This window comes from Triticum urartu, unplaced genomic scaffold, assembly GCF_003073215.2.
Source record: "Triticum urartu cultivar G1812 unplaced genomic scaffold, Tu2.1 TuUngrouped_contig_5358, whole genome shotgun sequence".
In the NCBI taxonomy this organism is placed as follows: domain Eukaryota; kingdom Viridiplantae; phylum Streptophyta; class Magnoliopsida; order Poales; family Poaceae; genus Triticum; species Triticum urartu.
In genome coordinates, this window is record NW_024116028.1 from 1 (window position 1) to 10,397 (window position 10,397).

Genomic DNA, 10,397 nt, shown 5'->3' on the forward strand with positions numbered 1-10,397 from the left:
CGGAGCTCCAAGGCGGCAGGGAGGGAGAAGGATGAGGCCCAGCCGTGGAGGAAGAGAAAGTCACACGGGTGGGGATTTTCTTGGTTGCTTCGCGATGCGTCCGGCCGCCCGCACACAGGATCGATTAGCATTAATTTTTTCTCGTATGCAGCGCTATGTTACCGGAACTAGCTAAGTTCCTCCAAAGCTCTCTCTCTTCATTTAATCAATGCCACGTAGGAATTTTTGCTGAGTTGGATCCAAAGTTCTTGCTGAAGTTCTCTGCATTGGGGCCAGCCTCAGGTATAATAATCCCTACCTGGAGGTTGGCGTGGTCCTATTCGATGTTCGGCTTGCTAATTTACCGGGAATGCATGTGATTTGGGGCTTGCGATTAGTAGTTACGAAGCCTGACTAATGGGGAGGAACATGCGAAAACTTGTTGTTGCTTCAGATTATTCGATGCTTGAATTAATTGGAGGGCGCAGTAAGCTGACTGTGAATGCGCAGTGGTAGGAGTACTAGTAACACTTCATTTTCCTTTGTTGGCATGCGCGTTCCGCATTAAACACACACACGCCCATCTATCCATGTCTATTTATTTTTAGGGATGTTGGCATGCAAATCAGCATTAAAGACACACACACACATCCTCTGATATGCTACCTTTATATTCTACTCTACACATTGCAGACATGGCATCATCCACTGATACAGATATGCTGGAAGAGAATGTGCCCGCCAAGACAACTACTGTTCAAGTGAAATGGTGTGGCAATGATTATGATGTGGTGGTACAATCTGATGCCGATGTTGGAGAGCTAAAGCGACGTGTCGAACACGATACGGAACTTCCTTTCAAGAGGCAAAGACATATAAACACTCAGACAAATGATGAATTGGCTGATAATTATCGTGTTTCTCTGTTGGACAGTCCACCCACGACGTTTCTCATTGGGTAATGTTTTTTTTCTCATTGTCCTTGTAAATGCACAAGGATTCAAGTGTCAGTCATGTACGCATTTTTTACATGTTTCTATGAAATATATGTTGAACTCCCACTTCTTTTTATCGGCTGAAGCATGATGCAATTTTTTTATCATATCTCCTTTGTTGTCAAATTCTGAGTTCGTAGCATGATATCATCTAAACACTAGATATTTCTCATGCAGATTCCTGTATATTCCTATTAGTTTTAAAATACAATGTTTCCTGTATATTCCTATTAGTTTAAAAATACAATCTCATACCTCACTACAAACATTTCGAATCCAGGTTGAACAAACCGGACCTTCCACTCTACTTGCGGTATTTTTCTTACGGATTTGCTATTTTACAGCTCAGTGTTTTGCAATTCGTTGTCATTCAAATCCTTATCCGTCCGTTCTTGCGTGGAGATTCGTGCTGGTTTTTGTTTTTGTTCGGTCTCGTTTCTTGGTCCGGTTTTGTTGCCGGGCGCGGTTTTCTTTCTGCCCGTTACCGCCGCCCCACGGCCCGGCTCCCATTCTGGTTGCTCTGTTTCGATAAGGCCGAGGGCGAGCTCGAGCGGCGCAACAGAGGAGGCGCTTCGTCCCCGGCCATGGCGTTTTTGAGATCTTCCACCGCTCGATCTTGTTTTCGGTTCCCTTACTCTTCAATCCCCGGTGTCGCGGTTCGTTGTTCCTCTCTTTCGCTCTCTCCCTTGTGCTTTTGGTTGCGTCTGGTTCCAGATCTAGGTGAGTTCATGTCGCCCTCCCGCCGCGCCCTGCTGTAGTTGTAGATGCCTGATTTGGTGTCTTCCCGTTGGAGATGGAGATGCATGATTTTGTTGTCTCCCCACGCCCCTGATGTAGTTATAGATGCGTGAAGTTGTTGTCTCCCCGCACCCCTGATGTAGTTGTACATGTGCGATTTTGTTGTCTCCCCGCTGGAGATGGAGATGCGTGATTTTATTGTCTCTCCACACCCCTGATGTAGTGGTTGTTTGCCTTGTTTCCCCCAGTCCGAAGTTGGGGGATTATGTATATGCACCCTGTAGGTGCGCGATTCCGCGGCTTTGTGTCCTGCTCTTTTATGTTTTGATGCTTCCTGCTCATGTTTAGTTTCATTTTTGCAGTCCCTGGTTTTACCTCCTGTTTCGTTGTTGTAAATGCAGGTGTTTAGCTTCCTTTTCTGCCATGTTTTTTACCCTATGTGTTTGTCTGATGTTGACTACAAGCAGACATGTAGTTTGAGTCCAATTTCAGTGTAATTTCTCCCAGCCCATTCAGTGTAATTTACTGAATATATCGAATGTAATTTGTCTGATGTTGTCCCAGCCCAATTCATGTTTAGCTCTTTTTCAGTGTATCTACAGTGTTATTTTGATCGTAATTATAGTGTAATCCCAGTATTTCAATGTAATTTGTCCTAGCCTTACAGTGTAGTTTATCCAATATCTTTCCCGCTGTGTTGTTGAGTGAATTTTACTGTGTTATTTGAGTGTAATCCATCTCATTATTACAGTGCAGTTTGTCCTGGACTTACAGTGTACTTTCACCTAATATTCCAGTGTGGAAATTACAGTGGATTTATAGTGTAATTTGAATGTAGTTGCAGTTTAATTTGTCCCAACTTTACAGTTCAATTTTGTCCCCAGACTTACCCTAATTTTTCCAGTGTGTCATAGTGCAATTACATATCCCAATTTACAGTGCATTTTGTCCCAGACTTACTGTGTAATTTTACCTAATTTTTCCAGTGTGAATTGTCATAGTGTAATTACAGTTGATTTATAGTGTAATTTGAATGTCAGTTGCAGTGTAATTTTTATCCCAAGTTTACAGTGCAAGTTTGTCCCCAGACTTACAGTGTATTTTACCTTATTTTTCCAGTGTGTCATAATGTAATTACAGTGTAGTTTATCCCAATTTACAGTGCAATTTGTCAGACTTACAGTGTAATTTACCTAATTTTTCCACTGTAAATTGTCATAGTGTAATTACAGTGGATTTATAGTGTAATTCAAATATAGTTACAGTGTAATGTCCCAACTTTACATTGTACTTTACCCAATAATCCCAGTGTGATTTGTCATAGGATTTGAGTGGATTTTTACTGTGTAATTTAGGTCAGTTTGCACAGTAATTTTGTCTAGATTTTCAGTGTAATTAAGTCCAGTTTAGCTAGTTTTCACTGTACTTTGCTTGGATCAGTACTGTAGGGCTTTCGAATGTTTCCTGCAGCATAAGTTTTGTTAGCTTTTACTTTTCTATGTATTTTAAACATCTTCCGGAAGTTTTAGCAACTGTATCTCACATTAAGTATGAGTTCTTCCTATGATAGTCTCAGTAGATCCTCTTCAGTTACTGCCCTCATCATGCTCCTCTCATGACACATTTGAAGAGAAGAATGTCAGTGTTAGCGTAATCATGAGCAGCCAAGCGTTTAGAAATAGATGATAGTGTTTGCAACGTCTATCTGCTTGTTTTGTAATCTGTATTTTATTTTTTGCACTGGCTTGTGCTCTCTACTTACTAGGAACTTACAATGTATTTATCTCAGTTTTTAATTACTGTAGTTTGAATTATAAAATTTCTAGTTGCTTACACTGGAAGTTCCTAGTTGAATTCACTGGGATTTTCTATTTGCAGTGGGATTGTACACTAGAATTTCATAGGTGCTTACACTGTAATAAAACTTGTAAGTACATGCATTTAAAAAACTTGAGTACACTGAAATTTTCAAGTTACCAATAGTAGTATGTACACTGGAAATTACCAGCTAGTTACACTGCAATTTACTGGGTAGTATTCACACTAGTTTTTACATTGTGATGTACACTGGCATTTACATGGATTTTAAAAATGTAAGTACACTGGAAATTACAAGTAACCTACAGTAGTTTTTATACTGGAAATTACCATCAACTTACACTGGAATTTACTGTAACACTTGATTTTACGTCAGGATGTACACTGGAATTTACATTGGGATTTACACTGGAAATTCAGAAGTGCTGTATTTCCATGTTAATTTACATTGTAAATATTCTTGTAAGTTTTCCGAAAACTAAACTGTATTTTCCATTGAACAATTTCAGCATTTCAGTGTAATTTCCATGTTGATGTCAATGTAATTGATCACAAAAATTATGGGATTTGCCCAGAAATACAGCTGATGTTGATCTATCTCTTGTAGATGAAGAAAATTCCTCCTGATTTGTTCTTGTGACAGGTGAAGAGAGAAGATGGCGAGCAGTTGGGATAGTTGTTGAATTCCCTCCGATGTTCTTCCTTCTTGTTCCTCGTCAGGTACATCCTCTTCTCCCAAACCCTTCTGATTTATGCTTGATCTCCCTTCTTCTCCTCCCCCCTCGCCCATGGCCGCCTCCATCTTCCCCCTTCTGATTTGCTGTTTTGTGTTGTTAGGTGAGATCTGTTGAGTGGTTTGTGGGAGGGGTTTGGCCCTTTTCATGCGTTGCAAGCTGGGCACGTACTGTGTGGTCCTGAAGATCAAGGGAGTTGGTTCCTGAATTTTTTGGAGTGGCTAGTTGTCCAGCGAACCGGGTCAGATCTTTTCCGTGATCCGTTTTGGCGTCCCATTTTGTGCTGTCGACAGGTGTCAACTGTTCATTTGTCAGAAAATATGAATGTTGTCGAATTGAAAAACAGTCAAATGTCAAATAGACAGTCCCTTTTCTTATGACAACACAAACCGCAGCTGCTCTGTCAAGGCCATTAAGCTAGGGAACAAAAAAGACTTCCTTTCTGATTTTCATGAGGTGCCTACTGCCTTCTTCAGAGGAACCTACACTGTAGGGAGTTTCACCACTGATTGCCTCTTGAAGTGGTATGATGCTAAAGACAAAGTTCTTTCTTCGCTCCGACTGATGAGCACCTGGAGGCACCCAAATGTGGTGGTGTTGCAGAATATCTACAAGGTGCACCCAGATTATCGTCTTATAATATCCACCAGCTCTTTTGATGGTACCTTAAATGGATGGCTCAAGCATGGTGAAAAGAACAAGATTGAAGAGAACAGGATTTTAAATATGGATGGAAAATTCACCCCTGTTTTCAGCAGAATCACACTGTAAGTATTTTCAGCAGAATCACACCTTCAATCTTATAATAGGATCTGGGTTGGCGACGGTCCATTCACTTCGATCGTTACTATGTTTTGAATTACTAACAATTGGCGTATTATTATCTAAAACATATATACTGCTATATATAGTGGGTATTTATGTCTTAAATTACTAAGAATCGTTACCGTAACTATTATATATATATATGGGCTGGATATATTCTACAACCATTCTTTAGACATACTCTACAACTAGAAACCCACCGAACCAGCATATGCCATCATCCATCTCACCTCATCCATATGCGGAGCGGAACCTGCATGGCGCAAAGGGAGGCAACAATAGCGATGTGAGGCACACAGTTTAGTGGCGTGACACAGTTTTCAAACTGCTATTAGGTCGTAACGAATTTGAAAAAACATTCTACATGAAAATTGCGCCTAATCGATTTATTCCCAATGTTATATCATTTATGTCATTCCCACAAAACATTACATCTATATACAGCTGGTTGTTGTACAACCAGCCCTTTGTTTCTGTTTAACAAGAAATTTTCAAACCATATTTTGGAATTATGCAAGTGAATACCGTTAGAAAGATATTGATTAGGCGCAACTTTTTCATGCAGCATATTTTTCAAAATTTAAGGTTCAAGAGCAGTTCTAAAAATTGTGCAATTCATATCAAATGACATGGAGCGCATTTTTATCAAAATGTTCAAACCACTTATCGAAATGATGCAAACAAAATACCGTTGGAAAGACATTTACTAGATGTAACTTTTCTTTTTGTATGGAACACTTCATTCAAATTCCTTGCTATTTAAGAGAAGTTTAAAAAATGGTTAGATTCGAGTGTTATTTTTGGGCGAACCCCCAATGAACATGTGAACTGTCCCTATGAATAACTAGATTGCCGAAAGTTAACTAACTTCTCACATAGTATAAGGCCAACTTCAGCACGAACAACGTGAATTGCCGAACAAAAAATATTTTTCCTAACATTTTTGTGAACTTCCCGAACGAACGAACAGAACTTCCCGATTCATAAGTACTCCTTGTGTGAGGAAGTGAACTTCTCGACAAACGACAAGCTTCCCACAAGCTGAGAAATTAACTTCTCATCTGTATCACTAATTTTTGCAACTCTTTGACGAATGTTTTTATTTCCAAATGTGTGGAATGTCGCTAATGATATGACGACAGGGTTGAGAACTAACTGTCCACGTGTCAACTGCCGCGGGATGGGGGTGGAGCCTTGGAGGTGAACTAGCAAATTGGCTTGGCAAAAAATGAACCATCACGAGGCAACTAGCAGACCTCCTGCAACAAAATATGCGAACTTCTCGCAAAGCAGAAACTACACAAAAATAAACAGGGATAGAAAATCAAACATCGACAATCTGCGGAGCATTCTCATTGTAGATGGTGGGTGTTGCAACATGTGGTAGGAGAGTGATCCTGCTCCACACTCCGCCCTGCTAGCTGTGGCCATGGACATCAGTTAGGGGACGTCATCGTGTGTGGAGCGAATTTAAAAGTTGTGCATGGGCGTCCGTGTGCTTGATGATCACCAGCCTGCCGAGGAGAGCAGAGGAGGGGGACTCGCCTAATGGACCTTTCTGACCATACCAAGGTGGAAGACCTCCTCTAGCCGAAGCAGTGCCGTAGTCGAACATCCTTGGCTGCCTTTGACCGAGGAGAAGGTGGCGGCGCGGGGTGGCTGGTCGAGGCTAGGTGTGGCGGCGCCGCGGTTCCTATGTGGCTGCACGGGAAGGTGGATTGGATTGGAGGGTAGATAAGGCTGATGCAAAACTATGGCGATGAGGTGCGATGGGGAGGGGAGGGTGTGGCGACGCGGTGGCCTTGGGGTGATAGGGGCACAATGCTGGGAAGATGGGTCTAGTGCAGCGTTTTTTCTTTTAGTTTAGGGCGGTGGGGTTTGCTCCTGCAGTATTTGTTACTTTCGAGTGGGTTTGGCTGATCTAGGAGGGTTGGTTGTAGAATATTTCATCTACAATTCTCAAGGGGTGGTTGTAGAATGGACCACGTTACACATGTATATAATCACCTTTTATTATGCTTTAAATCACTGGTAATTATTGTGATCACTATCCAACCTATGTAATAGACATATATATCACAATCTTATGATTAATTGATCCTATATTTTGGAAATATATTCTCTTTTGCCCAAAATTTGGGATTATTCTTTTTGAGAAAAAAATAAGTACCAACAACACAACCATTTAGACAATGCATGCAAGAACGAAAAAATTTCGGAGTAACGCACCGGCGATCTGCTAGTTTGTACTAATATTTTATTTCCACTGCACAATAACTAATATAATGTTTTTACTTCCACTGCACACTAACTGAGATACTGTTTCACAGAGATCTACTTGATATCTTGGACAAGATGATTAGACGTAAGATGTGTCCGAAAGACCTTACAGTTGACAACCTATATCTGAAGACTGTGAATGGTCAACCTCAACTTAAAGTATTCTTAGATGATGGTAATTTCTTTTTTGCACTCTCCTAAGATAGTGCGTCTCTAAAGTCTATACAAACACTATAATTTTATTCTACAAATAAAAAAAAATTGGGTTATGTTGTGCAAAATTTTGTCTTGTGGAGGTTATTTATAAGCATATTTTAATTTAGATATAATGTTGCATATTTGCTTACACGAAAATGTGCATATGTTCGTAGGACCATCTGAATCAGATAGGATTTTCTTTTGGAAAAAGAAGACATTTTTAAGTTCCGGAAATATAGGAAAATTGATCTTGCATGTAGATGGTGAATACAAGTATGTGCACCCAAAATTTTAAAACTTCAACATTAACATATGTGACCTTTATGTTTTTTTATAGGTTGCATACAAAATTATCCGCTAAGACTGTTTCTTAATATCAACTTGTTATTGTCTGATTTAATTTATCGCTCCTGGCCACATCTGTCTGATTCACCAACTCCCCTAATTCGCAGTTGAGGATCTCAGGGGTAAGGCTCAAACGTATATGGAAAAACTATATGTGAAACTATGTGCGGAGATAAAGAAAATTATGACAGCCGACGTTTTGATACAAATGCACACAGGGACCAGGGCGTACTGTGATTTCATTGAGAAACACGGTCCTGACTGCATTGGCAAAAATTTGGCAAAAGTTGCCAAGTTTTATCCCATTGAGTGGAATGATGAAGACAAGAGCAAGTATCTCATTGACATATTCTCATCAACTCGAGATTGTAGTGCGGCTCTTAATGCTTGTGGAATAAGATGGCCAAGAAATGAGTCTGAAGATGACATGTGTCAGGAGCTGAAAACACTAAAAGAAATGATGGAAAGAGCGAACATAGATAACAACAAAAGGAAGGCGGCGCTGAAACTTCAAGGAGCCGAGGGTAGAGCTGCGGCCAACAAGATCAGGGAATACATATGGAACTGTGATATTGACTATCCAAATGATCTTGTCAGGCTCGTGAGGAACCTATGGAAGCATTTCTCCACGTACCCTCACTACATTAAGGTAACTAATTCTCCATCTAGCTTGCATGCCAAACAAGGTGTTAATATTGATTAACCATTTGGTTAACTGCAGACGCACCTTGGGGGTAGCCAAAGTGCTGTTTTGCGCAAGTTCGAGCAGTGGTGCCCTGATGCCTGGACGTTGATCTACAACACCGTGGGCCAACCATGTACGTTGTCTTTCCTGTTTAGATTTAAACTCCTTTCTCTCGTCATGTATGTTTTTATTTTTCATTGTGCTCATGGATTTCGAGTCGCTCCGCTAGTCGCGGCCTTGTCGTCGCGGCGTGCACAATAACTAATATAATGTTTTTACTTCCACTGCACACTAACTGAGATACTGTTTCACAGAGATCTACTTGATATCTTGGACAAGATGATTAGACGTAAGATGTGTCCGAAAGACCTTACAGTTGACAACCTATATCTGAAGACTGTGAATGGTCAACCTCAACTTAAAGTATTCTTCGATGATGGTAATTTCTTTTTTGCACTCTCCTAAGATAGTGCGTCTCTAAAATCTATACAAACACTATAATTTTATTCTACAAATAAAAAAATATTGGGTTATGTTGTGCAAAATTTTGTTTTGTGGAGGTTATTTATAAGCATATTTTAATTTAGATATAATGTTGCATATTTGCTTACACGAAAATGTGCATATGTTCGTAGGACCATCTGAATCAGATAGGATTTTCTTTTGGAAAAAGAAGACATTTTTAAGTTCCGGAAATATAGGAAAATTGATCTTGCATGTAGATGGTGAATACAAGTATGTGCACCCAAAATTTTAAAACTTCAACATTAACATATGTGACCTTTATGTTTTTTTATAGGTTGCATACAAAATTATCCGCTAAGACTGTTTCTTAATATCAACTTGTTATTGTCTGATTTAATTTATCGCTCCTGGCCACATCTGTCTGATTCACCAACTCCCCTAATTCGCAGTTGAGGATCTCAGGGGTAAGGCTCAAACGTATATGGAAAAACTATATGTGAAACTATGTGCGGAGATAAAGAAAATTATGACAGCCGACGTTTTGATACAAATGCACACAGGGACCAGGGCGTACTGTGATTTCATTGAGAAACACGGTCCTGACTGCATTGGCAAAAATTTGGCAAAAGTTGCCAAGTTTTATCCCATTGAGTGGAATGATGAAGACAAGAGCAAGTATCTCATTGACATATTCTCATCAACTCGAGATTGTAGTGCGGCTCTTAATGCTTGTGGAATAAGATGGCCAAGAAATGAGTCTGAAGATGACATGTGTCAGGAGCTGAAAACACTAAAAGAAATGATGGAAAGAGCGAACATAGATAACAACAAAAGGAAGGCGGCGCTGAAACTTCAAGGAGCCGAGGGTAGAGCTGCGGCCAACAAGATCAGGGAATACATATGGAACTGTGATATTGACTATCCAAATGATCTTGTCAGGCTCGTGAGGAACCTATGGAAGCATTTCTCCACGTACCCTCACTACATTAAGGTAACTAATTCTCCATCTAGCTTGCATGCCAAACAAGGTGTTAATATTGATTAACCATTTGGTTAACTGCAGACGCACCATGGGGGTAGCCAAAGTGCTGGAGCAGTGGTGCCCTGATGCCTGGACGTTGATCTACAACACCGTGGGCCAACCATGTACGTTGTCTTTCCTGTTTAGATTTAAACTCCTTTCTCTCGTCATGTATGTTTTTATTTTTCATTGTGCTCATGGATTTCGAGTCGCTCGACTAGTCGCGACTAGTCGTCGACGAGTCGCAGTTCCAGGGCCGACTCAGCCTCTCGACTCGACTCCTGGGATGAGTCGAGCGACTAGCCTCGACTAGG

General features: G+C 40.4%; 2 protein-coding genes across 2 annotated transcripts; both read left to right on the forward strand.

Moving 5' to 3' along the window:
- Positions 1-1,431: 1,431 nt before the first annotated feature.
- LOC125529123 lies at positions 1,432-8,858 on the forward strand. Its single transcript, XM_048693526.1, has 6 exons — positions 1,432-3,992; positions 4,138-4,250; positions 4,368-5,031; positions 7,420-7,544; positions 8,020-8,561; positions 8,634-8,858. The coding sequence occupies exons 3-6, from the start codon at positions 4,829-4,831 to the stop codon at positions 8,856-8,858; spliced, it is 1,095 nt and encodes a 364-aa protein (XP_048549483.1). The 5' UTR covers positions 1,432-3,992; positions 4,138-4,250; positions 4,368-4,828.
- A 28-nt stretch (positions 8,859-8,886) lies between these two features.
- On the forward strand, positions 8,887-10,121 carry LOC125529124. The gene is made up of 3 exons (XM_048693527.1): positions 8,887-9,036; positions 9,512-9,526; positions 9,623-10,121. The coding sequence occupies exons 1-3, from the start codon at positions 8,937-8,939 to the stop codon at positions 10,105-10,107; spliced, it is 600 nt and encodes a 199-aa protein (XP_048549484.1). The 5' UTR covers positions 8,887-8,936; the 3' UTR covers positions 10,108-10,121.
- The last annotated feature ends 276 nt before the right edge of the window (positions 10,122-10,397 follow it).

Bases quoted from the DNA above. Each gene is read 5' to 3' on its own strand.
- LOC125529123 (XM_048693526.1), top strand. From the start codon at position 4,829: ATGAGCACCTGGAGGCACCCAAATGTGGTGGTGTTGCAGAATATCTAC. The intron at 5,032-7,419 runs GTAAGTATTTTC...ACTGTTTCACAG, and splicing joins GTTTTCAGCAGAATCACACT to AGATCTACTTGATATCTTGG. The intron at 7,545-8,019 runs GTAATTTCTTTT...CCTAATTCGCAG, and splicing joins TAAAGTATTCTTAGATGATG to TTGAGGATCTCAGGGGTAAG.
- LOC125529124 (XM_048693527.1), top strand. From the start codon at position 8,937: ATGATTAGACGTAAGATGTGTCCGAAAGACCTTACAGTTGACAACCTA.